At 53.2% G+C, this 27,977-nt stretch overlaps 1 protein-coding gene across 1 annotated transcript in view; it reads left to right on the forward strand.

The window, feature by feature from the left end:
• TMEM121 (transmembrane protein 121) overlaps positions 1 to 21,666 on the forward strand; it is a 33,617-nt gene extending 11,951 nt beyond the window's left edge. Inside the window, exon 2 of the mRNA XM_058842762.1 lies at positions 19,110 to 21,666. Within this exon, the coding sequence (XP_058698745.1) occupies positions 19,732 to 20,670 (939 nt within the window). The 5' untranslated portion in view covers positions 19,110 to 19,731 and the 3' untranslated portion in view covers positions 20,671 to 21,666. The remainder of the gene's footprint in view (positions 1 to 19,109) is intronic.
• Positions 21,667 to 27,977: the final 6,311 nt, after the last annotated feature.

The raw sequence follows: 27,977 nt of genomic DNA on the forward strand, positions 1-27,977 counted from the left end.
TGCTGACACTTGTGAGGGAATGCCACGGACGTTGCTAAAAAGCCTCGTGTACGGAATGGAGTGGTGCTTATGTGTTCCTGTGGAGCTGGGAGCAGGGGTGCAGGGTCCTGCAGGGAGCCCCCAGCCCCAGGAGAGGGGCAGGAGGGCAAGGGGCCATGGCAGGAGAGAGCAGCTCTGTGGGCCGAGGCTCCTGGGCTCCTACAGCCCACAGCTCCGGTGGCATCCTGGAATCTCCTTGGAAAAGCAGGCAATGAGCCAAAGGGGAGAAAAGTACTCACATGGAAGAGGCTGGAGATTCTTCTCCTCTTCAGGATGAAGCTCTCACTTACCAGCCTGTTTTTCATACCTTTCTGTTTAATTCTACTGAAGCCAGTGGTGATTGCTCCATGAGAGTCCCACAGATTGCTTTCTACAGCTGCCTTTTTCTGATAACACTCCCTCTTCTTGAAAAGCCAGCAAAAGCAGCATGTCCTCCTGTCAGTTCTGGAGCTGGCACATAAAAAGGCTGCTTCAGCCACATCCAGGCAGAGCTGGTTTGAGCATCTGCACCTCAGCCTTCACCTGGAAATCAGCCTCTTGCAAACTCTTCATTGCTGTCTCCAGCTGCAGCGCTCCAAATCGACTCTCAGGGAGGAGCATAACAAACCCTCAGCGTGATCCTGTCATTACAAAGCTGCCTGTGACCCCAGTTCCTCCAAATACCTGGCCAGGCTCTCTCAGTGAATGCATCTTCATCTTCTCACTTGCACCAGGGTGTCACAGCCCAGCCCTGACCCGAGGAGCCCAGGAATTCAGTCCTTCATGGATCTCTCTGCCCCTCTGAGAAAAGCTTTCTATTAACCTACATCTTCCTCCTGCTGAGTGAACAGTGATGCTCCCAGCTCAGGCTGGAGTTTTTTCTCTGCAGAATGAGCAGAGCTCTCTGGAAGGGGCTGTTTCCCAGCAGTGTCCCTGGTGCACACCCTGCCCTTCCCGTCCCCCTGCTCCCCTGCAGCAGGATCCAAACTGTACCTGTTTCCCCACCCTGTGCAGATCCACATCTGCTTCTCCCACCCTGTTCCCTTCTCCTCTCCTTGCTCCCCAGGGGCAGCCTGACTTCCCTGGCTGTGTTAGCCATGGACCTTCAGTGTCCAGCTGTGTGCTGGGCTCTGCCTGCTCCCCAGCAGTGAGGAAAAGCTCCTCAGGACAGCCCCTGGGGACAGAAACTCATTATTTAACTCCCTGCTTCCACCTGCTGATGGGAACAGTATTTCTATTGCTGCAGGGGCACAGGGGCCCTCACGTTTGTAAGAATTCAATTTATGCTTTCTTCTCGACAGTAAACTGTCTTTGCCAAAGCCATTTGGTTAAAGAGCTGATGTAAATAAACTCACTGGATTATTTTATTCCCTGGGAAAATCAGGGGCTGTTCTGGAGTTTATGCAAGCACTCCACCAACACTCACTGCCCTGGCATCCACTGTTGGTGCACTGCTTGTGGGAATGAGCCCACATGGGTAATGGTGTTAGGGAGTTGGTGGGATGCTTTCCCTGCCTCCTGCACCTCCATTCAGGAGCTCTTCTTGCACAGCAGATACATGGGGTGTCTTTTTGCTCCGAGACTGGTACGGTTATTAAGCTTTCTGCAGTGGAAAAAAGATTGCAAGGCAATTCAGCTCACAAGCTAGGTCATGAATCCATGTGGATGTTATGAATGGAAACGATATGCATGTGCCCTGGGCTTTGCCCAATCATACCAAGCAGTAATACAACTCAGGATGAAAATAAATCTTAATACCAACATGCCCTACATGAAGCAAATACTTATTTTACATAAAACCTAATTTTAGCACGTCAAGACTGTAGCCAATCCACTTTGTCTCACCATGACTTAGCATAACGACATACATATAGGTATGAATATATAGATGTGTAAGCACGCTCTTTCCCCCCTGATTTATTGCTGAATGGGAATGCCCCAAGAGGCAGAACTTGCTGTCTCAGGGAGGAATCTCTGCACACTCACAGCCCTTCCCTCCCTCGCCTGGGCATGGGGAAGGCAGCACCCAGCTCAGCCACATTGTGCACAGAGTGATTTCTTGGAGCAGCAGCAGTGGCTCAGAAATGCCAAAGCAGGGCTTTAATGCCAACTGGGATGGGTAGAACGAAATGCTGATGGTGTCAGGCCCTGGGGATGCTGCCTGCAGCCCTGCCTCCCACAGCTGCCCCACTGGAGTGATCTCAGTGCTGGCCAAACAGCAGCACAGAAATGCTCTGCAGCGTGGGATTGACCAGTGTGCATCCCTCTGTGTGATACCCACCAAGAGAGAGCGTGGAGGGTGCCAGAGGGAGGGAGGGAGGGAGTGCCCTGACTCCCAGAAGCCACAGGTGCTTCCCAGCCTGCTGCACCCTCCCCGTGCACACTGTCCTGGGAGGAGGCAGGGATTCCCCAGGGCTGGTTTGGATGTGTTGGATGTGCAGTGTCATGGGGGGATCCCAGCTGGCAGCGATTCCCACGCCCTGTGCCAGCCTGGGGGCTCCCCCAGCCCCAGCCACGCTCCCCACGGTGCTGCTCCTGCCCAGCTCTGTGGGTGTCTGTGGGGCTGCCCCAGGAGCCTGCACTCCTGCTGCTGCCCCAGGACACTGCATTCCTGCTGCTGCCCCAGGACACTGCATTCCTGCTACTGCACCAGGACACTGCACTCCTGCTGCTGCCCCAGGACACTGCATTCCTGCTGCTGCCCCAGGACACTGCATTCCTGCTACTGCACCAGGAGCCTGCATTCCTGCTGCTGCTCCAGGACACTGCATTCCTGCTGCTGCTCCAGGACACTGCATTCCTGCTGCTGCCCCAGGAGCCTGCATTCCTGCTGCTGCACCAGGACACTGCATTCCTGCTGCTGCCCCAGGAGCCTGCATTCCTGCTGCTGCACCAGGACACTGCATTCCTGCTGCTGCCCCAGGACACTGCATTCCTGCTGCTGCACCAGGACACTGCATTCCTGCTGCTGCACCAGGAGCCTGCACTCCTGCTGCTGCACCAGGACACTGCATTCCTGCTGCTGCGCCAGGACACTGCATTCCTGCTGCTGCGCCAGGACACTGCATTCCTGCTGCTGCACCAGGAGCCTGCATTCCTGCTGCTGCACCAGGAGCCTGCATTCCTGCTGCCTGGGCTGCCTGGGCTGCTGGAGGCTGAGGGAGGATTTGGGCTTGTGCTGGCAGCCAGCGAGGAGCGGCTGGCGCTGGTGGCTGGAGACAAAGCTCCAAAGCTTGTGAGCCAAGCCAGGCTGGCAGGCTCAGGAGCCAAAAGCAAAGTGAAAGGCAAGGCTCTGCATCCCTTTGTGGACTATTGCCTCCATGGTGATGATGCCTCAAGTTCTGGCTTTCACATTCCCCAGGTTCTGTAGTGCATTGGTAACTCTGAGCTTCATGTCAAGTGTCAGCCAGTTCTCCTCACAGCTCAGGCACACACAACAATCCTTTTCCAGCCCCACAACCAAGGACACCGCTGCAGCTCCAGCCCCAAAAAGCACAACCAGCAGCGAATTGAGGAGAGCAATCTGGGAGGATGGGACTGCATCACCTGCAGCTGGAATGGGACAATTAAACCCAATATGGAAATGAACAAAACTGATCAAAGTGTGAAAACTCATAACCTCCATCTTGGGTGTAGCCTTGGCCAGGCTCTTGCAGTGCCCAGGGTGAATCCTTTGAAGGGCTTTTAATAAATCCCCACTTTATTCCTTTAACTCTGTCCAGCCCCTGTTCCAGGCAGCCTCTGGAGGTGTCAGTGAAGCCACTCATGACACTTCTGTCATGGGGAGCCCACGTTTGGGAGCAGCCACTGGTGCTTTTGTGAGGCCGTGGTGGTGAGAATCAGCTCTGGAGAGGCAAACACCCTCAGGAAGGTGTAGCGGGGTGTGGATCCTCACAAGCTGCTGGGAAGGAGCTGTGCTGGGATTCTGCTGCCTTCCTGGAGAGGGGAAAGGGCTGCCACAGCCACCCTGGGAGGAGAAGAGAGGTGCTGGGAAGGTGCAGCCCTAGCTCCCCAGCAGAGGAGCAGAGCAGGTACAGCAGAGGAAATGACCTGCTGCTCTCTCCTTATTAAAAGAAAATAGAGTTTGCTGGCAGCGCTACAGATCTGACACCTTGATCCATTGAGACGTTCTCAATGTATAAATCAGGAGGAGAGGATCACAGCCCCCCGTGCAGGGAGAGCCTCTGCTGCTGCTGCTGCTGCTCTGCCCTCTCCCAGGGTGGGAGAGCCCTGGTGCCCCAGGGCAGGGGGTGTGGATGGCACTGGGGGTCCCATCCCAGCCCCAGTTTGTGGGGAACTCTGACTGGGTGATGCCTCACTGAGCCCATCTCCTCTGGCTCAGCCCGGGCGGCTCTGCAAGGAGGAACTGATGGTGATTTAAAGGTGTTTAATCAGGAAATCCGTCATGTCCCTGCTGCTGTGACTGATCACCCTCACCACCAGCTGCCTGGTACAGACTCACACCTTATTTCCAGCCTGGCTGGGCCCCTGGGCTGTGGCTCAGTGATGCACTAAGGAGCCTGCAGGGCTGAGTGGCCCTGGGCCACCACAGCCACCCACTGCCAGCATGGGGGTCCCCAGGATGGATCCCCCAGAGCAGCTGGGGTTGGGTTCCCTGCCCCAGGGCCTGGGGACACTGCCAGGGGGTGGGATGAGGGATGTCACCCTGCCCTGGTGTCCCCAGGACCAGCTCACAGCTCAGCACACCGTGTGCTGCTCCCCTTCCCCTGCAGAAGGATCTTCCAGCAAAGCCGTGGCAGGAGTCTCGCTTTGCTCTGAGATAAATTGTGCAGTAAATTAGGCCTGATCTGCATGAAATTCCCTCTGCATGTATGTTCCAGGGTGAGCCCAGGAAAGGGTTTTATCCAAATTCTCCTGCCTTTTGTCTTTAATTTAAGAAGTCAGAATCTCCTGTAATTGCCTCTGCGCTCGTGGAGAGTTGGGTAATACCAAGAAACCCTCCGGTGGCTAATTGAACGCCTTATAAACGTTCTGACTGTAAGCAAAGTTCTCTGTCTTACATTATAAAGATATTTAGGTCCCATTCTGTGCTGGGGTGATAATTTTATGAGGGATTTTCATATCTTTTGGATGCAATATGGGACGGATCATTACCTTTTTTTACACTTAATTGCTTTTATCATCCAGAAATATTCAGTGCTTAATGATAATAAAGAGCCTCTGCTGAGGAGGCCAAACAGCAAATGTGTTATTGTCACATCTCCTCGGTGTGGCAGTTCATGTGTCACCCAGCCCCTGGGCAGGGTGGGCTGCTCACCCCAAACCCCCCAGGAGAGAAGAGCGAGGCCAGAGCCCCACAAAATGGGAATTGTCTTGTTTTCCCGAGCATCCCCTGCCTTTCTGGTGCCCAGAGGGTGCTCCTGCAGCAGCTGGGAGGAGCTGGATGTCCAGGAGAGCCTGGGATCGGGCCGTGCTTCTCTGGGATCGGTGTGGAGGAAGGAAATTCGCTGCTCTTGGGGCAGCTGGGCCAGGCTGGCGCCTCTCTGCCAGCTTTGCTCCGTGGAGGCACAGCTACAAATCCAGGTGTTTGTGCTGCCTGTGGCTTTCCAGGAATGCATTTTTCAGTGGCCTTCTCCAGCTTTTAATTAAAGGATCATTCCCATCATTTATTAATTACTTCTTAACCCTTCACAGCCGCTGCAGGCCCGTGGCTGACGTCGGCGCTGTCCCACAGATGCTCATCAGCAGCCACGGTAATTGATGGATTTAAGCAATCTGCTGACCCCTTGGGCCCGGCAACAATTGATTAACTATTCATTAAAACATCTAGAAATTATTTATGAACCTTTTATAAACTATTTATAAGTGAGCAGGGACAGATTTATCCATGACTGTGTACGGGCTTGCAGCGGAGGAGCTCCAGGCTGAGATTCCAGCAGCTCCAGGCAGCAGGAAACGTGCCCAATGGCACAGGAAAGCCTTTGTCACTCCACACATTTTCCCAAGTGACACAGGCTTTTCCTGCAGGCCCAAGTTCCCTGCTAGATGTGGGTCGTTCTCCCAAGGAGCAGAAATAACCCAGAGTGGAGAATTTTCTGCTTTTCTGCAGAGTCAGGTAGTTTGGCTAAGTAGGGGCTGGCGAGAATCCAGCAGCAGCTTTTTTAATACACTGTTGGGCTAAACTTAGAGGAGAGGATGAGCAGGCTTGTGTGATGCTTTGCTTCTAGTGGCATAGGATTAAATTACCATCCCATTTTACTTCATATTAGTATGCAGGGATAAAGAGAGCCAAAGGCAGCAGCTGCCAGCAAAGCCCTGCTGGCTGCTGGGTGCTGGCAGGCATTGAGCTGGTTCCTGGGTAAATTGGGGATGCAGTGTGAGGTTCAGGTTCAGGGCCCACAGCTGAACACCACCCCTAGCATGGATTGCTTCATTTTGGGGTTGTTTTCCCCCAGCTCAATAATGACAAAACAAAAATCTGTTTTCAGCCACTTTCGGTGCAGTAGAGGAAGGGAAGGTGGAGCGGCCTCGCTCAGCTGAGGCTTCATGAATCATTCCCCTGTTCCTGATCCGTAGGGTTTGTACCAAAAATGGAGCCTTTTCCAGGGACTGCCCAAAGTGGGAAATGCTGCTCCTGGCTGCAGCGTCCCAAAACACCCAGCAGCTGCTGGGGGTTCTCTCCAGCCCACAGAAACGTGTGTGGCTGGACACTGGGGACCCCCCTGTCTCTGGAGCTCAGCACCAGGACACAGAAACTCAAATTGCAGCTTGCCAGGAGAGAGGACACCTGCAAAAGGAATTTTCCTTCCCAGGATGTGCCCTGTGTTCCTCGTGCAGGGTTCCTGCTCTCCTGCTGCTCAGCAGGGCAGGGGAATCCCAGCAGCAGCAGCAATCTGAATTTGTGTGGTGATGGAGGAAGCTGTGCTTCCAGACCTTGTTTGGATTTACAGGAGGGAAGTGTTCACACACACGGAATTCATGCAGTGGAAAGCTGTATGTGGTGTTGTTTAAGCACAAACATTGCACTGTGTGTGTCCTCATCAGCTTAAAGCTGAAGTGAGATCAGATCAGTGTGTGAAAAACGAGGTTCACATAATTTTTATAGAATTTAAAAGTTTAATAAAAAAAACAGTTAGGAGAAAAAAATAAAGTATCCAGATCTGGTTGGGTGTCTCTGCATTCACCTCACTGACAAAGGATTGTCCCTTAAAAACAGAACCCTACTACATATCCATAAATTCTCATACACATTCACACATTCTTCTTAGGATCTTTGGGGTTCTTCTGTTCAGTTTTCTCTTGCCCCCTTCCCAATAGATCAATCTTCTTGGTGCCATCGAGATTTACATTCCCTGATACCAGAAATGCAATAAATTCCTCCCCCCAGAGTTCTGGTCACTGCTGTCTTCATCTGCATAAGATGGTTTACAAAAGGAAAAAGAAAGTGTCTTCAGCTATCTTTTTCAGTCTTTGGGTTATACAGACAAAAGTCGTTTTTGTTTTAATTCTATGTCATAACTTAACATATATGTATTATACCACTATTTCTAACAGAAATAAAGGAAACTATGTTAATACAACAAAATTTCCCATTCTTATACACATAACATTGATTTTAATATTTTCAAAAAGCCAACAGTATAATATGTAACTATAACAAGTGCAAGGCTGAGTCTGGCTGTGCTCTCCCCATCCTGCCACAGCCCAGCCCAAGGTGTACAGGGTGTCCTGCAGGCTGCAGCTCACACAAACATCCTGCAGGATTTCACTTGTTCTCCACCTCGGGGGAAGGAAATCCAGCTCTCTGCAGCCTCTCCTCCAAGAGCACTTGAGCTGTTTTGGAGAGCAGCACAAAGAAATCAGCTTTCCATGGGGAGAGAACACAAAGATGCATCCAAAAAGCCACAGCTGGCTCAGAATTCCTGTAGGGGCACTCAAAGCAGTGTGCTCCTCATTCCCCCAGGAGCAGGGAGCTTTGGAGGGTCAGAGGAGCCCCCAGCCCAGCCAGAGGCAGGGCTGAGCACTGGAGGGGGGATCACACTGCAAGCTGGGACTGCCCTCACTTCTTGTGGGAAAACAATTCCAGGAGGTGGAAAACTCGTCCTGCCTGGGCCAGCTCACCCTGGCAGCTGAGGTGGAGCATCCCTGGTGCTTCCAGAGGGATTTCCAGGGAATTCCAGGACCCCTGATGAGAAATGGCTGCCTAAAGAGACCCATGGGAGAGCACTGCTGGTCCCAGCCAGAGGGTGGAAAAGGCTGGGCAAGGCTGGCAGAGGGAAGATGGTGATGAGAAAATCAGTGCAAGATGTTGCTGTGGTGCTTAGGGAGGGCTCCCAGGAGCAGTTTCAGAATGCAAATTAAAACAGCAGCTGATGGCAAGGGCACTCACTGTGCCTTGGCAGCCAGGTGGGGTTTTTGCCAGCCCAGTCCCCCCCAGTCCCTTCCAGTCTCCCCAGACCTCACCACTTCCTGGGCAGGGTTTCATCACTGCCTGCTTTGTACAGGAGGGATGCTCTGCAAACACCAGTTTTCCTGTGCCCCATGCAGTTGAAAACTCAGTGAGAAAACACCTGCCTTTTACCACATTTCATGTTTTCTTGGGAAAACTGGGAAATATCTGCTCCCTTCCACACTTTATCCCCCTTTCCCATGCAGGAGATTCCCTCCCAGTGAGGGAGAATGTGTGTGATGACTTTGTGGCCATGAGTGGATAGGAAGGGCTTTTACTGCTCTTCCCTTTGTCTGGCCTCAGCTGGGAATGAGGTTTGAATCCTCTTCCCCTGGATCTGTGTTTTGCAGCAAACCATGTTCATTGCTCCTGAAAAGCCCAAGCCATCTTCTACTTTAAACACAATCTGAAGTTATCAACAGAGGGGAGGGAAGGAGGAGGGTAAAATGACCCCAGAGAGAAAGGAGATATTTCTGAGGCTGAACAAAGCATCCCAGGATTGCTCCTAGCCACTCTCTGTAGGGTTTTTTTTTTCATTTCATTCAAAAATCCAAGTGAAAATAATGAAATGACTGCCAAACAGAACTCATTTATATTGGATTTCCAGCCTGTCTGCCAGACCAAACTAACTGATCATTGTGCCACCCCTAGCAGAGCCCCAAGGAGGAGAGGAGCTCTGTGTCCTGCCCTGGGGATGCCCCAGAGCCCTCCTGGGATGCTCTGGGAGCAGCAGCAAGAGAGCTCCCCATGCACATTTTGGTTTAAAATGAAGGAAAACAGAATGGAAAAGTAGTTTGTTCTGAGCAGGTTTAGAAAGGGATGATTTCCCAAGTTAGCAATCCAGGGCAAGTCTCCCTTTTTAAAAGATGCTTCTAAATCAGCCATTTTGGGTCAGTCTCCACTTCTCATCCTCTGAATATCCCTTGTCCCTCCCATTTCATGGAAGGGAGTAAAACAGTTAGCAGTTCCTGACTCTCAAATAGCATCTTTCAGCCTCTGGCTAAGCTGCAAAATGGATTAGCTCTGCCTCACAGCTCTGAACACAGCAATTTCAGGCTTGCACAGGAGCACCAAAGCCTTTCCAAGCCAAACCTTTCCCACAAAGGCCCTTCTGGGGATGCCAGGGGATGGGAGCGAGCCTCTGGGGCAGCAGCAGGCTGGGGAGCAGGGCATGGAGAGCTCCAGGAGGGAGGACATCTGCTCCCACAGACAAATCCAGCACTGAACGTGGGCAGGGCACATTTCCCTGCCATGGGGAATGAGGAGGGAAGGAGTCAGCCCAAATCCTGGGAGCCTGGGTCTGGGGAGATGGGCAGGGATCTCCTGCTCCCCCAGCTGTGGCACAGGGCTGCTGGCAGGTCCTGGCAGGGCTGCTGGCAGGTCCTGGCCAGCCCAGGGGACAGCAGTGCCACTCTCACAGGGAGTTGCTTCAGCCCTAGCAGCGAGTGAGGGCAGGGCAAGGGCTGCTGTGTCTGAGCACTTCATCCTGCTTTCTCCTGCTCCAAGCACCAGCTTTTAAGCTTGCCAGCCTCCCCTTCTGCAGGGGACCTCACCCAGCTCCTTCTGGCAGGAGCTAAATTGCTCTTTTTAAGGCAGGGATGAGCTCCCATCACCTGCTCTGGCTGTGCTGGAGCGGGAGCCCTGGGGATGTGCTGGCCAGCAGAAAGTCCTGGGGAGCCTGGGAGGCAGGCTGTGCCCTCCAGAGCCAGCCAGGGAGCCCGAGGGTGAGCAGCAGAGATAACCTGGGCCCCGCTGCCAGTGCAGATGGCAGAGATTTGAGGGCCAAAGCACGTTCATGGTGAGCCCCATCCCCTCCTCCCTCCCTCTCCACAGAGACACCCGAACAGCAACAGCCTGCTTTTGAGGTTGGAAGTCAGGTTTAGAATTTTAATGATATCCTGTATCCCACAGCCTTTCATTTGGGGAGAAACCGCTGTAAATGACCCATTTTTCTTCATATAATGATAATCATTACCGAGAGGAAAATGAGCGCTGAAGCTGGGCACAAACGCAGTCACACAGTCGATGGGGTGGCTGATTCCTACTGGAAAAATGCTGTGTGGAGAAATACACCTTTTATACTCAGAAGGAACATAAAGATGTCTTTAAACATGCATGTAAATGTGTAACAAATAAGTCACCATGGCTTGGAGCGGGGAGCCGGAGAGAGCAGCTGTAAATATTTTATCTCTTGGGCAATGAGCTCCAGCACAGCAAATCCTCACCATCATCATCATTCTCCTGGGGGAGTCACCTGCCCGTGCTGCTGGTGGGGAGGCCAGTTCCCATCTCCCAGCTTCCATGCTGCCTCCACACTGAGCTCCCTCCTGGCACCTGGCAACGAGGAGCCCGGGAGCTTTACCACGGGCATGGCCCCTGCTCCTGGTTTGCTTTTGGTTATTTTTTGAAGGAGGGGAAGAATTTCATTAGCAAGGAAAGCCTGGAAATCCAAGAGTTTGTGCAAACAAATGGCTCAGTCCCAAGAAGCAGCAGCACACCCCTCTGCACCTCAGGGTGCTGCCTGACCAAGAGCCCTGACCCCTGAGCTGCCCCGGTGGGATGGATGCAAAGGAGAGGGAATGCTGGAATCCACGAGCTATTCCTTCAAATCCCCCAGGCCCTGCTCGTCTCAGCCACCCCAGCCCCTTCCTGCTGTGTGCTGGCTGCCAGGGGCAGCTCCCAGCTCCACTGGTGAACAGCAGCTGCTGCTGTGGTGACTTTTCTTTGAGCTGACACTCAAGGCACCTCCTTCAGTTCCCAGACTTCACCCCAGAAGTCACCAGCTGCCTCTGACCACGGTGTTCAGGCACCTAAAAGTTCAATTAGGTGCCACCCCAGGACAAGCTATCAACGTATAATCAATTGATTGGGAGAGTGAGTGCTGCTCCCAGGTAATGGCTCTCTTCTGGAGCAGCCTGCAGCAGCCCCGTGGCCTGGGAGGGAGCTGGCTGGGTTGTGAGTGATAGCAGGAGCCTGCTCTCTGGGTGCTGGAATTGAATTAGACATCAACAAGACAGATTTTATTAGATTTATTAATGGCTGGTAGAGAGAAGGCTGGAAAGCAGAGGCAGAGGAGTGTCTCCCCAGCGAGCTCAGGGCTGGCAGTATTTACCTCAAGCTGTGTCAGATGGGAGCGGTGTCATCTCCCAGGTGATGCCAGCACTGTCCCCACCCCAGGGCTGAGGCAGGATGAGGAGGGTCACCTTGAGCTCGGTGCAGGACAGCCTGTTCCAGCAGGAACTAACATGGAATTAAATGATGGAGAGGCCCATCCCCAGCCTGTGGCAGCGCTCAGCTGTGATTTCCAGCAGGTTAAAAACTGTCTGCTGGGGCTGCACCCCCAGGCTTCCCCTGCTGCCAAGGGCTCACCACAACCAGCATGGCTCTCATCAATAATTAACACTGGACAGCCTTGCCAAGACAGATCCAGCAGCTGCCTGGCGAGGCAAAGGTCCCTTGGTTTCACAAGCCACCCAGCACTTCTGCCTTGTGTGCTGTCCCTGCATTGCAAAGGTTTGGGGCGAGCTTTCCTCTCAGCAAAATGCTGTGATGTTCTTGGAGAAGCTTTTACTGGGGTGCACCGTGCTGCTGCTCAGGAGCCACGGCCCTGGTGAGCAGGAGAAGTTGAGATGTCTCCTCATCTCCTGGGGCTCAGCTGTCGGTACAGCAGGCTGAGCAGCAGCTCTGCACATGGCTGCCTCAAACCTGGGGGCAGCAGAATGCCAGATGTCACCAGAGCATGAGAGCTGTTGTCACAGGAGAGGCTCTGCCTCAGGAAGGTCTCTGGGGGGCAGAGAGGGAAATAAACCCTGTGGGAAGCAGGAGGCATCACCAGCAGTGCCACTGAGAGAGGCAGAAGCAGCCCAGGGATTGTCTGGATGCCCCACACGTGCTGTTTGTGCAGAGGCTGAGCCCTGGCAATGCTGGGGAGGCTCAGTCCCTCCCTGTGCCATGTCCCACAGCCCAGGTGTGTGGCTGTGCCAGGCTCACTGGGGGCCAGCAGACACAATCTCCTTCCATCTCCTGGAGATCTGCTCCTCCATTCCACCACATCAGCCAGCAGCTGCCTCCTGTTAATTAAGAGCAGAACAATCACTGTTAATCAAAGGCCAGACTGATGGCAGCAGTAGCAGCCTGCCGAGCTCATCCCTCCTCCACTGACCCTGTGCTCGGGGCAGAGGCAACAACAGGGGCACGAGTTTCTGTGCCACCACAGCCTGGCAGCAGGGACAAGCTGCAGGGCACTCCCAGGAGGGCAGAGATGCTCTGTGTGGGAGCTGGCTGGCCTCAGGACACACGGAGCCATCCTCGCTGTCCTGCCACCCTAACACGGCCACTGGAGCACCCAAAGGCTCCCTGAGTGCAGAAAGCCCTCAGCAGCTTCACCATCACGTAGGGCAGAGCTCTCCAGGATTGCAGTTGGGCACTCAGACCTCTTTGTGCTCCCAGCTCTTCCCTTGGCAGCTTGGCCTGCTTTTCTTGCATCAGGCACTGTCACCCAGAGCCTTCCTGTGCCCTGGGTGGGAGGGGAGGGGAGGGGAGAGGGAGAGGGAGAGGGAGAGGGAGAGGGAGAGGGAGAGGGAGAGGGAGAGGGAGAGGGAGAGGGAGAGGGAGAGGGAGAGGGAGAGGTCAGGTCCCTCTCCTGCTGCCTTAAGTCTGACACCAGCCTGGGCCAGGTGAGAGGACCCAGCAGGTGACTCTGCCCAGGTCTCCACAGGAGCCTCACCCTTCCAGCCAGTCCTGCAGAGCCATCCCTGTCTGAACACCCTCACACAGGCAGGAGGTGCCAGCAGATCTCAGATGCCTCTTCCCTATCACATCTCCAGAGCTCTGCCCCAGAGCTTCCAGCGTCTCTTTCCCCACAAGAATGTTTTTAGCACCAGGAAACTCCCAGTGCTCTCCTATTTTTAGCTCCACACTCCAGTTTAATTTTATTTTAATGAGCTGATTCCCTCTCCCACCTGGCTCTCAGGCACCCAGTGGATTGGATGAGGATGCTGGGAGCACTCAGGAAAGTTTGTACCTCTCTGCCAGCACCCAGGAGAGTGAGGACAAGGATGAGCAAGAACAGGAAGCTTTCCATCCTCCATCTGTAGGGATTTCCAGCAGGCAGTGGGGGAAAGCATCTGTGTGAGGAGTCTGCTCTGGCTCCACGATTCCCTTTCCCCCAGCACTGACAGTGGGAGGTTATTTGAGGACACGGTTGTGATTCACACACAGAAGAACATCCTCAGGCTACTGAAATCAGATCCAAGTTTTGTGCTCCTGGCCTGGCTCGCCCCTGGTGTTTGCATTCATGCCCATTGATGGCACAGGAAAAATCCAAGCTGTGGTCTTTGTGTGCAGGTGAAATTTGTTGGCCACTTGAGCGAGGCCTTTTTCTCTCCAGGAGGGCAGCAGCAGAGCTCAGAGCTGCTGGTGTGCTGCTGGATTTTAGTGAGATGATTTGTTCAAATGCAACTTGCAGGTGCACTCCCAGCCCTGCCATGCCTGGGGCAGGAAATGCTTTTGTTCCCAGCCCAGGGATGGCACAGCTCCTGCAGATGAAAGCCAAACAGTTTCCTAGGCAGGGGCAAGACCAGTGAGGGTGTTGGTTATAGCTACAGACAGCTATAATATATATATTTTATATATTATATGTATTTACACAGACATCCTGTGGGGTGAGCTTGGAGCATGCTGGAGGAAATGCGAAAAATCCAACAGCATCTCCAAAATAGTGGGGGAAAAGCCTGGGGGAATAAAAAACCCAAACCAAGAAACAGAAAAAGAGAGTACAGCTGGGTCCAATTCCCCCAGCAGGGGAGAGGAGCTCTGGGGCTGGGAGGGCAGGGGTAAATTCAGGGAAAATGCCGAAGGTTTGGCAGAGGAGCAGCAAGGCCAGGAGGAGCCCCGAGGCAGCAGAGAGGGAAATGCCCCAGGAGCAGTGGGGAAAGCTCTGCTGAAGGGTGATACAGAGTGCAGGGAGGCTGCAGGAGGGAGAGGAGGGTGGGGACAGCTCTGCCAGCAGAACCTGCACTCCACACATATCTCTCACTGTGGCAAACAGACAGCCAGACAGATGTTTGCCAAATGTGCCTTTCATGGCAACAAACCCACAAACCGTGGGGGATTTTGATGCTTTTACAGCTGGGGTTTGGTCCAGATTAGAACAAAATCTTGAGAATGCACCCAGCTTGGAAACGCCAAGGAATTCTTCTGCAGAAACGTTTTGCTGGGGAAATGGTAAATGGTTTGGTAGAGTCAAAACGTAGTATTATAATTCCATGTTTTATGTACAAATCAAAATGAATCATTTACCACCTTTAACTATTTTTAAACACCTAAAACATCTGAAAAGCTTTTTTTTTTTGTTTTTGACACGTCTGTCAAATCTAATCAGACGCAGCATGTTTGTGAATGGGGAGATGTTCCCAGCAGCTGCAGCTGCCTGTGGCAGCAGGACAGCCCTGACCAGGATGGCTGTGGGGGACAGAACTGGGAAGAGAAAGGCCATCTGTCTGTCCATCCATCCATCCATGGATCCATGGATCCATCCACCCATCCATCCATCCATCCATCCATCCTCCATCCATCCATCCATCCATCCATCCATCCATCCATCCATCCATCCATCCATCCGTCCATCATCCATCCATCATCCATCCATCCATCCATCCATCCATCCATCCATCCATCCATCCATCCATCATCCATCCATCCATCATCCATCATCCATCCATCCATCCATCCATCCATCCATCCATCCATCCATCCATCATCCATCCATCCATCATCCATCATCCATCATCCATCCATCATCCATCCATCCATCCATCCATCCATCCATCATCCATCCATTTATCATCCATCCATCCATCATCCATCCATCCATCCATCCATCCATCCATCCATCCATCCATCCATCCATCATCCATCCACCCATCCATCCATCCATCATCCATCCATTATCCATCCATCCATCCATCATCCATCCATCATCCATCCATCATCCATCCATCATCCATCCATCCATCCATCCATCCATCCATCCATCCATCCATCATCCATCCATCCATCATCCATCCATCCATCCATCCATCCATCATCCATCCATCCATCCATCCATCCATCCATCCATCATCCATCATCCATCATCCATCATCCATCCATCCATCCATCCATCCATCCATCCATCCATCCATCCATCCATCCATCATCCATCCATCCATCCATCCATCATCCATCCATCCATCCATCCATCCATCCATCCATCCATCCATCCATCCATCATCCATCCATCCATCATCCATCATCCATCATCCATCCATCATCCATCCATCCATCATCCATCATCCATCATCCATCCATCATCCATCATCCATCATCCATCATCCATCATCCATCCATCGTCCATCCATCCATCCATCATCCATCCATCCATCATCCATCCATCCATCCATCCATCATCCATCATCCATCCATCATCCATCCATCCATCCATCCATCATCCATCATCCATCCATCCATCCATCATCCATCATCCATCCATGCAACCAGCCTGTGCAGGGCTCTGCTTTGGGCAAGCAGCATTTCCCCACCCCATCACCAGTGACGTGATTGAGAGGGTGGTTTTATTTATTTTCCCTATTCAGGCAACAGTTCTGGTCCCTTCTGCCTGTGTTAGTTTTTAGGGAAGGGGGCTGAAATGAAGCTCAGAGGGGACTGAGGGGGTTTGCAGCAGGAGAACACAGCTGATTCACTCACTGGTATAAGCAGGAGTTGGTTTGACATGGCACTGTTTATTTTGAGCAGGTTCTCGGAACAGTTTGCAGCTCTTTCCCCATCTCTTGATGTGCCCACACAGTGAATTATCTGTAATCATTAGCAAGTGGGCTGCTTCCTCCTTCAGACACAATTAGTGGGCAGGGGCCGGAAAAACCTTCCTCAATCTCATTTCCTTCTCAGGATGCTCTTGGGAGCTCAGTGCTGCCTTGGAGGAGGCAGGGCACAGCCGCTGCCCAGCGCGACCCTCCCTGCTCCTCGGGGTGGGAGCATCCAGCGCTCGAGGGGGAGCTTTGGATTCACACCCGGGAAACCTGGAATAAATCAAAGCAATTAAAGTGCAAATGAAGCTTTCAGCAATGCGGCATCCTAATTACCTGGGAAGCGTTGTGCGTACCTCTGTCTCACTCCCTTTTTAAAACATAGACAGGGTTCAAATGACATAAATAATTTAAATTAATTAGCCAGGTAGAGCTGGGCTTTGGGAGGCGGGGAGGAAACAGCCCTGGAGCCCCGTGACTCGGTCCCCTCCTCCCTCTGAAAGGGATATTAAATACACCAATATATTATATTCATATATTATATATTAACATTATTTATTTAAAATTTATATCAATTAAGTTATAATTATCAATTTATCAAATTAAACATTTAATTAATATCACTAATTAATTATTAATTTAATATCAAATTAACAATATTCATAAATTCAATGATTAACTATCAATAGTGAATTATTAATAATGAATAAGTATATTTAATTAGTACAAATATTATATTATAAATATATATTATATTATATATAAATATATTATATGATATTATGTGATATAATATGATATGATTATTATAGATAAATATATGATATTATATGATGCTATATAATATGATGTGATATATTATATTATATTATATTATATTATATTATATTATATTATATTATATTATATTATATTATATTATATTATATTATATTATATTATATTATATTATATTATATTATATTATATTATATTATATTATATTATATTATATTATATTATATTATATTATATTATATTATATTATATTATATTATATTATATTATATTATATTATATTATATTATATTATATTATATTATATTATCTCAGGGGCCAGAGGGGCAGGATTTCCAAGCGAGCTGCTCCCCAGCCGTGCTGTGCTGTCATGCAACCCACTGCCCTTTAAATAACCACTGTCTTCTGAAGGGATAAATACTGACAGGGGGAAAGGGAAAAAGAGCCACTGCTCCCTCCTGAAAGACCTAATTTATCTGGAATTATCCACCCTCGGCTATAAATCCTCTGTAAAACTTGGCACGAGCTTTAAGGCAGTTACAGCAATGAGTGTATATTTTTATCCCAAACCCCGAGAAAGCGAATTGAAGTCACAAACTGCAGCTTTGGATTGTTGCAGAGCCACGCTGGCCAGAGTCGGCTGCAGGGACTGCCTTGCCTGGGAAGCACACGCAGCACTTCTCATCAATTCCCACCACATCTCTTTGGTTTCCTTCTGAGCGACTCCTGCCTGAGGAATTATTTTAACATGCCAGTTTTCCTTGCTGGCAGCAGACTCAGAAGAGCGTCCCGAGGGCCCTGGCTGGAGCAGCAGCTTTAATTCCCTTGCTAACATTTGCTGAGCACCACATCCTTTGGAAAGCAGGGCACAGGTACACGCATCCCTGCTGTCCACCTACTCAGGCTCAAGGCAGGGCTGGCTCTGACTCATCTGGCTTCCCACTTTCTCTTCTTTGTTCTTCTTGTCTCCCTGAAGCAGGAGACAATCCAGCTTTTATTTAAATGAGGCCCTATAAACATAAGCAGCGGCAAAGTAGGGCAGGTTTTTAATGGCTTACACCTCCTTGGGCTTGGCTCCTTCCCTCCAGCCTCTGTGATCACGGTCCATCTCCACGTTCAATGACATTTTTGTGCGCACTGGGACCTGGCTGTTCGTTTCTGGGAGTGCATTCCCTGCACAGAAAAGATGAACAAATCAATTAGGCCAGCACAGCATGGCGAGGAGGAGCTGTGTCCATGGGCAGCTGGGACCTCACGACACCCTGGGGACAGCTCTGCCCTGTCCCCCGGTGCCAGCCCTGTCCTGAGCCCTGCTCGAGGAGGGACGTGTCCCACCCGCTGTGAGCTGCTCAGTAGCTGTAGAGTCCCATGGCTGCAGTAGAGCAGAGCTGTCCAGGCTGGGACCTCCGCAGGAACCTGTGGCTGTGTCTCCCTGCTGGAGCTGGGACACCCAGAGCTGGGACACCCAGAGGTGGGACACCCAGAGCCGGGACACTCAGAGCTGGGACACCCAAAGCCAGGACACCCAGAGCCGGGACACTCAGAGCTGGGACACCCAAAGCCGGGACACCCAGAGCCGGGACACCCTGAGCCGGGACACCCGGAGCTGGGACACCCGGAGCTGGGACACCCAGAGCCGGGACACTCAGAGCTGGGACACCCGGAGCTGGGACACCCAGAGCCGGGACACTCAGAGCTGGGACACCCGGAGCTGGGACACCCAGAGCTGGGACACCCAGAGCCGGGACACTCAGAGCTGGGACACCCGGAGCCGGGACACCCGGAGCTGGGACACCCGGAGCTGGGACACCTCTGTGTCCCCACCGCGGTGTGGTTTTGTGCCTGCGCTGCTGAAGCAGCAGCAGGAGGCTCGGGGTGAGCCTGCTGAGGAGCTGTGGGCAGGGAGTGCCCGTGGAAGGGCAGCGGCTGTGTCTCCCTGCAGGACACCCCGTGCTGGGGCTGTGGTGGTGGCCCAGGGCTGGGATGGGAGCCCAGCTCACGCTGGGGTGTTCTGGGGGCTCAGGGGGGCTGTCATCGCCACCGTTCCATGGCCAGCACACAGAGGGACCCTAACGCCTGCTCTCTGCTGTCCTTTGCAGGGATGGAGGGATGCGAGTGCAGCCGGGAGCAGCAGGACACCGGCACAGCCCCGTGGGGGTCGGCGTGAAGGCGATTCCCTGTGAGGACACAGCAGGAGCCCCCCGGACCCTGCAGGAACCTCACTGGGAACAGGGAGAGCTCCCCTTCTGCCCCGTCACCTGCCGCGTTTCCAGGGATCTCCGCCGGGATCTGGGGCTCGGAGCCCGGAGCCGTGCTAGTGCCGTAGGACTGCTGGAGAGCCTGGCGGCGATGGGGGACCCAGCAGCGAGGAGGGGCGTTCCTCCAGGAGGCCCCGCGGAGCCGTGAGCCCTGGCTGCTGCTGGCGGAGGCTGCCTGGGGCTGGGCTGCTCGGCCAGCCCTGGGCCGGGGGCAGAGCCGCGCTGCCCGCAGGGCGCGGCCGCCGAGGGGCGACGGGCCGGGGGCGGCTCTGCCGGGGCAGCCCCGAGCCCCGGGACGGCGGGGCTGCCGGCCGAGCCGCCGCTGCTGCTGCAGGCGCCTCTTCCCGGGGTGGCAGCGGGGGACAGAGCGCTCGGTGGCCGGGCTGGCCGCGGCTGCGGCCCCGCGCAGCGCCCCCGGCACCGCTCCCCGAGCTCAGACACTGCCAGGGCCGCCCGCCTCGCCATGGTGCTGCCGCCGCCCGACAAGCGCCACGTCTGCCTCACCACCATCGTCATCATGACCAGCATGGCCTTCATGGACGCCTACCTGGTGGAGCAGAACCAGGGGCCCCGCAAGATCGGCGTCTGCATCATCGTGCTGGTGGGGGACATCTGCTTCCTCATCGTGCTGCGCTACGTGGCCGTGTGGGTGGGCGCCGAGGTGAAGACGGCCAAGAGGGGCTACGCCATGATCCTGTGGTTCCTCTACATCTTCGTGCTGGAGATCAAGCTGTACTTCATCTTTCAGAACTACAAAGCGGATAAGAAGAACCTGGAGACGGTGGCCAGGAAGGCTCTGACCCTGCTGCTCTCCATCTGCGTGCCGGGGCTCTACCTGGTGCTGGTGGCCTTGGACAGCATGGAGTACATACGGACCTTCCGGAAGAAAGAGGACCTGCGGGGACGCCTCTTCTGGGTGGCCCTCGACCTGCTGGATATCCTGGACATCCAGGCCAACCTGTGGGAGCCGCACAGGACCGGCCTGCCCATCTGGGCAGAGGGGCTCATGTTCTTCTACTGCTACATACTCCTCCTGATCCTGCCTTGCGTGTCCCTCAGTGAGATCAGCATGCAAGGGGAGCACATTGCCCCGCAAAAAATGATGCTCTACCCCGTCCTCAGCCTGGTCACCATCAACATTGTCACCATCTTCATCCGGGCCATCAACATGATCTTGTTCCAGGACAGCAGGGTCTCCACCATCTTTATCGGCAAGAACATCATCGCCATCGCCACCAAGGCGTGCACCTTCCTGGAGTACAAGCGGCAGGTGAAGGAGTTCCCGCAGAACGCCATCGCCCTGGAGCTCCAGCAGAACTCCCTCTCGCACAACCAGACCATCCACAGCGTGCAGGGCATCCCCCACGAGCCGTCGCCCACCAGCGAGATCCTGGACACATGAGGGGTCCCCCGGGCCGGCGTTGGTTCAGACGGCCGCGTGCCGAGCCGAGGAGGGATGATGCTGCTTTCCTGCTGCCCGCTGCAAGCACGACAGACAAATCCCGGCAGCGAGGGCTCTTCTAGGCACAGGAACACCAACCACGTTCTAATTGAGCTGTGGAGTGTCCTCCAGACGTCTTCATCTCAGGTATAACCCTAGGAGTCCTCCAGACAAACCAAATGGACTTGCAAAGGACCTGAACCAGCTGACCCTCTCTCTCCCCACTCCTGCCACCATCTCCCCTCCCGAGCAAAGACCGCTAAGGTTGCAACGTCCCTTTTTACTCCCCGAGCTCCCCACCTTTACTCCAAGCCTGGATCGAAGATTTTGTTACTGGAGACCTTTTTACGGAGCGGGGCCGAGGGCACGGGGGTGCGGATCGGGGGGGAGGGTGGGCTGTCTGAAGCAGTAAACCCTGTGATCGTAGATGTCTCTTATCCTCTTATCTCCAATGGTTGTGTTTACAGTTCCTGTTTCTGTCGGCTCCGGGGCTCTCAGGCTGCCCCGTGGGCCGGTGTGCTCATGCTGGGTGAGAGCAGGGAGCCTGCACTGGGGAGGGGGGCTGGGGCTGGCGTGGCTGCCCTGCACCAGCCCTGCCGTGAGCAATACCTGCCGAGCTAAAGCTGATCTGGTGCCGGTGTTTCACGTGTTCCATTCACTCCAAACCACTCAGCACAATGTTTCTACTTCTGGAAGGGTCCCTCTGTCTGTCTCTCCCTGCCATGGGGAGCCTCCCTGCCTGCAGCCTCTGTGGCCTCCGGCACTGCTGCAGGCACCAGGAGGGGCTGGGAACGAGGATGGCAGTGATGCATTTCACTCTGGCATCAAGAGTTTATAAAGAGGGCTGCTTTCCACAGCTACTGTATTTTTAAAATAAACATAAAAAAAAAAACAACACAAAAAACCCCAACAAATAAACCCCAGAAAAGAGCTGGGAAGGATGTGCTGCCCTGGGCAGGTGGCTGGGATGGGATGGGATGGGATGGGATGGGATGGGATGGGATGGGATGGGATGGGATGGGATGGGATGGGATGGGATGGGATGGGATGGTCAGGATGGGATGGGATGGGATGGGATGGGATGGGATGGGATGGGATGGGATGGGATGGGATGGGATGGGATGGGATGGGATGGGATGGGATGGGATGGGATGGGATGGGATGGGATGGGATGGGATGGGATGGGATGGGACGGGACAGGTGGCTGGGATGGGGTGGCATGGGATGGTCAGGATGGGATGGGATGAACTGGGAAGGATGTGCTGCCCTGGGAAGGTGGCTGGGATGGGATGGGATGGGATGGGATGGGATGGGATGGGATGGGATGGGATGGGATGGGATGGGATGGGATGGGATGGGATGGGATGGGATGGGATGGGATGGGATGGGATGGGATGAACTGGGAAGGATGTGCTGCCCCTGGCAGGTGGCTGGGCCTGGGGATGAGCTGGGCTGGGGTCTCCTCTGCAGGCATGGCTGGTGGTGAGGGGCTCAGCCATGGGCAGCAGGGTGGGAGGCGAGGGCCAGCTGGACAATAAAAGCCCCATGAGAGCAATGGCTTCTGGTGGTCTCTTTTCTGCCAGCATGGACAGGGTGGGGCTCAGCTCTCATACAGCCCAAATCACTTGTCTTCTCTTCTGTCCACCTCCCCTGGACTTCCCAGTGCCACCCTGAGGTTCTGTGCCCTGCACTCACTGAGCAGTGGGACCAGAAAGGAAATAAATCATTGTTCCAGCTGCAGTGCTGCCCCAGGGCTGACTGCATCTCAGCTTCCCATCTTCCTGGGGGGAGGCACAAGGAGACAAGCAGAAAACCTGTGTCTCAAACATGCTGAAACGGGGTATTTTTGCTTTTTCTAAACGAAATGTTGCATTTTGAGGAGATGGAATAAAATGCCTGGTGCTGTTTACATTTCTATTCCATATTTTCCCCTGGCTCTGCTCGCCAAATTTGACCTAAATCAACAAATCATTTCAGTTTCCATCTTCTCAGCTCATCACAATCTGTCCAAAACATTTCAGCCGTCCCTGATCCAGACTTCCAATTTTAGGACCAGGCAATCGCAGCCTCGCTTGGCCACCCTGTCACCAGGGATAACTCTAATGTTAATTAAATCCACTGAGAAATAAAACAGTATCTTTGCCAACAAAAGTGAGTTTAGAACAGATTTAGCCAACTGGAAAAGTTTCTTTCCCCTTTCCCTCGGGAAACATGAGAGGAAGTGGGCAGGTGATTTAATAGGTATTAGCAGAAATTAATTAAATTGCTAAATTATTCTGGAATACCTACGGAATTACATATTACATCTCTGCTGGTGCCTTTAAAATACGTGTGATTAGCATCAGTGCAATTAACTCCCAAGTATCTAATAACATTCTGCTGCTCTTTTAGGTAATTAATTTATGAGCCTTTGTTTTATAGTTCTTCCCCAGAACTGAGCAGAGGAAAAGCTTCAGGAAAACCTCTGGCATGGTGCTGTGAGTGCTGGGGGCTGGCTGAGGCAGTGCCCAGCACCAGCCTGAGCCCTGGTGCAGAGATCTTTGATCCTGGGGATAAAGCCAGTGAGCTGGGGGGTTACTCTGCTGGGCTGGGTGTATTTTTGTTCTGTCTCACCCTGACAGCTAGCTCTGCACCCTTGCCTTATACTGGAATATCTTAATATTCCCTTGAGCCTGAACTGTTGCTAAGGTTTCTGGGGGTGTCTGGCTGTGCTCCCTGAAGGCAGCCTGCATGGGAAGGGAATATTGCTTTATCCTCCTGGCCCCATGACTTCCAAGAAGGTTTAGGAATGCCCACAAGTTTTTCTTGAGCTTGCAAGACCCTGCTTTCTACTGCTGACGTGAGGGTTTTGTCTTTGTGGAGTGGGGTGGAAGGGCAGGAGGAGCTGGAGCTGGAGCAGGAGTGAGGTCCTGGAGGTGATGCTCACCTGGGATGCAGTGCAGTGATGCTCACCTGGGATGCAGCGCAGTGATGCAGTGCAGTGATGCTCACCTGGGTGCAGTGCAGTGATGCTCACATGGTATGAACTGCACTGGTGCTCACCTGGGTGCAGTGCAGTGATGCAGTGCAGTGATGCTCACCTGGGATGCAGTGCAGTGATGCAGTGCAGTGATGCTCAGCTGGGATGCAGTGCAGTGACGCTCAGCTGGGATGAACTGCACTGGTGCTCACCTGGGTGCAGTGCAGTGATGCTCAGCTGGGATGAACTGCACTGGTGCTCACCTGGGTGCAGTGCAGTGATGCTCAGCTGGGATGAACTGCACTGGTGCTCACCTGGGGTGCACTCCACCACGTCACTCCCAAAAGTGGCTCAAGGCCCATGTTGGTGAAGGGAGGAAGAAGAAGTTTTTCTCACCTTCTGCTTCTTCTCATCTTCCTCATCCTCCCCAGGGCTCTGTGTGCTTCTGTTCTGCCTCAGCAGCGCAGCCCTTTCTCTTCACGCCGAGCAGCTGCCGGGGGAAGGCTGGGGAGCAGCGAGAGGCGAGCTGGCCGGGAAGGGCAGAGCCAGAGCAGCCCTGGGGACATGGAGACAGCTCAGCGACAGCAGCACTGCAGCTCTTCCCTGCTGCTGGCCGAGGGTGATGCCTCTGCCCCAAAATCCAGCCCTGCCAGCACAGGCAGGACCCCCGGGAGCCACGGGAGCAGCAGGAGGGGTGGCTGGGCAGGGTGGCTGGGCAGGGTGGCTGGCTCCCAGCCTGGCTGGTTGTTAGGGAAAGGTGATATTTTGCTGTGGGCAATGAGAACTAAAGAAAACAATTAAAACTAAATAGGCTGGAACCGAGCAATTTTTCAGCTTTCCACTGAGAAGAAAAGGAGCTCCTTTGTGAAGAGTGAAATCCTCCTGGCAAGCTGTAGATTCCCACCTGATGAAGCAGAAGCTGCACAATTAAAATGCAGAAGAGATTAAAATTCCCTGTGTTCCAGTGGCAAGTCCACGGGGGTGGTGGCCCTTGCTGCCATCAGAACCAGGCCACGAGCACAGCGGAGCCCGTGCCCTTGGCCAGGAAGGCTGGTGGTGCTTTGGGGACCTAGCTGGAGCTGCCCTACCAGAGACCAGCCCACTGCTCAGTGCTGAGGCTCTCTGGAGCTTGCAGGGCATTGTCGCCCTCAATGAAATGAAAACTCAGCTTCTGAGCTTGCTGACATAGTTTTCTAAGGACTTTCCCAGGACAGTAATGGTAAACATAGATATGTGTACATTCTTTCTGTTCCACGTCTTGTGATGGGCATCTCTCATGGCCAGTGCAGTGAGAAAGTGTTATCCTGACCATCCAATCCCTGGCCATGGTCAGAAGTCTATAAATCCTGGGAGGAAAAATGAACTCTGCTCTTTCACCTCGACCCATGCCCGTGTGATCTATTCATCTTCAGCAGCAACAGGGCACCTCAGTCATGGCACCCTCTGGAGATGCCAAACCTCAGAGCCTTTCTGCCAAGGGTCAGTGAACTGCCCAAGTGCTGCACAGGGGATCCAACATCGCCTGCTGGGCACTGTAAAGGGCTGGGCCCTGCCCACTCGTGTCCCAGGCTTTGTGGGGCTGCAAACCAGGAGCTCCCAGGTGGAGCACAGCCAGCCACGTGGGCTGTTCAAATGCACCAAGCCCAGACAAACCTGTCACACTGCATTAGGAACACCAAAGTGACCACATGGACTCTCCAGCCTCGGTTGTACAAGAGAGCAAGTTTTATTCTTCCAGATCTTCTTTTCTAGACAGCTCTGAGCAGGTCTGAGGAGGTAAAACTCTCATTGCTCATTAAACCAACCCATCACCATCACTGGGCAGCTGGAACAACACCCCTGGGCCGTTTCTGACAAGCAAACAAGGAACAAACAACACCTGCAAAGGTTGTTTTCCTTCTCCAAGGACTGTTGGGATTCCTCCTTATGATTTCTCAGGCCAGAGTGAGAGAGTTGTGTGCTTGACTTTCCCACAGGCTCAAGCTAGTGCCTGAAGCCTAAAAATCTCTTATTTGAGCACTGTCAGTCCTCACACAAACCCACCTGGGTCCAGTCCCCCACCCAATATTTGGGTGAAGCGGCAGCAAAGGGCTTCACTGTCTGCATTCCTGATGTGAGAAGAGGCTGGCCCAGCTCCTGTGCCCCCACAGCCCTGTGGTGCTGCATCTCCTGTCTGCATCTCCCGGCTGCATCTGCCGGCTGCATCTCCCGGCTGCATCTCCCGGCTGCATCTCCCGGCTGCATCTCCCGGCTGCATCTCCCGGCTGCATCTCCTGGCTGCATCTCCCAGCTGCATCTCCCGGCTGCATCTCCCGGCTGCATCTCCCAGCTGCATCTCCCGGCTGCATCTCCCGGCTGCATCTCCTGGCTGCATCTCCTGGCTGCATCTCCTGGCTGCATCTCCTGGCTGCATCTCCTGGCTGCATATCCTGGCTGCCCTGGGCTGAGCTCTCCCCTCCTGGGAGCTCCCATCCAGCCCAGGCAGCCCCAGCCTCTCGCTGCTGTCTCCAGCTGTGTTCTGGGATGGTGCTGAGCACGGCTGGAGCTGCAGCTCTTCCTTCCCAGGGTCCTGGCAGCTCTCACACGTCCTGCTTGTCCTCACCTCCTTTTGGCAGGTGAAAATCTCCCATGCTGCAGCCTCTGTGCGAGGCTGGGGGAGGATTCAGCCACCGAGCCGAAAGTGCCCCACGGTTCTGCCACCAGATTCTCCATGTGAGCACGGCTCTGGTGACTCTACAAGGGCTTGGGAGGATTTGGGAGAAGAAATACACCCACCAGGGCCGAGGATGGACTCTCTGCAGTGCCAGCCAGCGAGCTCCCTGCGCTGACACCTGGAACATAAATAAGGGATTTTTTTACCTTTGGATCAGTCTGGGTTAATTTGATGAGCAGAGGCAGACTGAACTTTCATGCCAATAACTGTTTTCCTCCCACCTGCCCCAGATTTGCTTCACTTTTTTAGCTCAGGCCAATGCTACAGCAGAAAACACAGGGCAGGTGTCCAGAGCACCTTGACAGCAATTCCCATCCTCCTAAATTCCTCCTGCCCAGGAAGTGCGGCAAAAAGTTTGAGTTTCACACCAATTTAATCCTAACTGAATGCCCTGAATTCTTCAGTTGTGTCTGGTTTTTAGGTCTGGCATCCTTGAAGAACAATATCCATTTAAATTGCTGATTTGGGCTTGCTCATTTAATTTTATCTTAATAAAGATTTTATGTGGTTTTGACATATTCAGTGTCCCGAGCGTATTGACACGGCAGCCTGAGGAAGCATTATGACCATAATGGCTCAAAAAGCATTAAAAAGACCCTGGCAAGGTTTATTGATTGCCCTCTTTTACAGCTGCTTGAAGACAAAGGCCAGTCACAGGGAAGAGGGAATACTCTGCTCTGTTTTTATGTGAGCTTCCCCGAGGTTACGACAAAAGGCATTTGCAAACAAATGTCAGCAGGATCTTCATCAGGAGGGCGATTTTAAAGAAAAAATCCTGCAGATAGCAGAAAAGTCACCTCCAAGGAAGGGATGTCAAATGTAAATAAATAAAATGTAGATAAATACGTGATGAAGATGCCCTGGTCCTCCCCACTGGTTTATCCATGGGAAAAGCCCTCAAGGCTCGCTGGGGACCTGCTGTAACGTTTTGGAGGAAAGGATAAATCATCTGCCACAGTCTGTCCTTAGAGCTGTGGTTTCCCCATGGACCCTTCCCAGCTAACAGACCCCAATGTCTGTGTGAGAACACAAACAAACACGTTGTGGGCATGTTATGCTAAGTGCAACAGAGATAAAAATTAGCAGAATGATCCATTGGCAAGGCAGGAACATGCTTGAGATGGGAGAGCAGAATAATTATCTCCACGTGGCTAACATTTGCGAGCAGAGATGCACCCACCAGGCCCCTGCACAGCCCCCTGCCCAGTTGCTGACAGCAGGATATTTTTTAAAGACAGTTTGCTAATTGCAACCCATTTCCTCCAGCCCAGGCAGGGGCAGCTTCTGTTGAGAGGAGCCACGCAGCGAGGATGAGGAGCAGCTGTGCCAAGCAGCTGCAGCTGTGGCCAGATGTGCTGCTGGGGGGTGCCAGGCTGGCTCTGCCCCTGACCAACCTCTGGAACACCTGGCTTCTGCCTAGGGCTCAGGGAAGGAGTGAGAACCTTCCTGGAGTCCCAAGGAGCAAGGGAACAAAACACAAGTGGTGTGACTGGCGCAGACTGAGGTCTGAGAAAGGACCTTCCTTCTCCCCCTTTGAAGAGGTATTGTGACACCAAAGCAATTTCGTGCCATGAAGCCAGGAGACACGAGCTCTGC

This window comes from Poecile atricapillus, chromosome 7 (genome assembly GCF_030490865.1).
Source record: "Poecile atricapillus isolate bPoeAtr1 chromosome 7, bPoeAtr1.hap1, whole genome shotgun sequence".
Lineage (NCBI taxonomy): Eukaryota > Metazoa > Chordata > Aves > Passeriformes > Paridae > Poecile > Poecile atricapillus.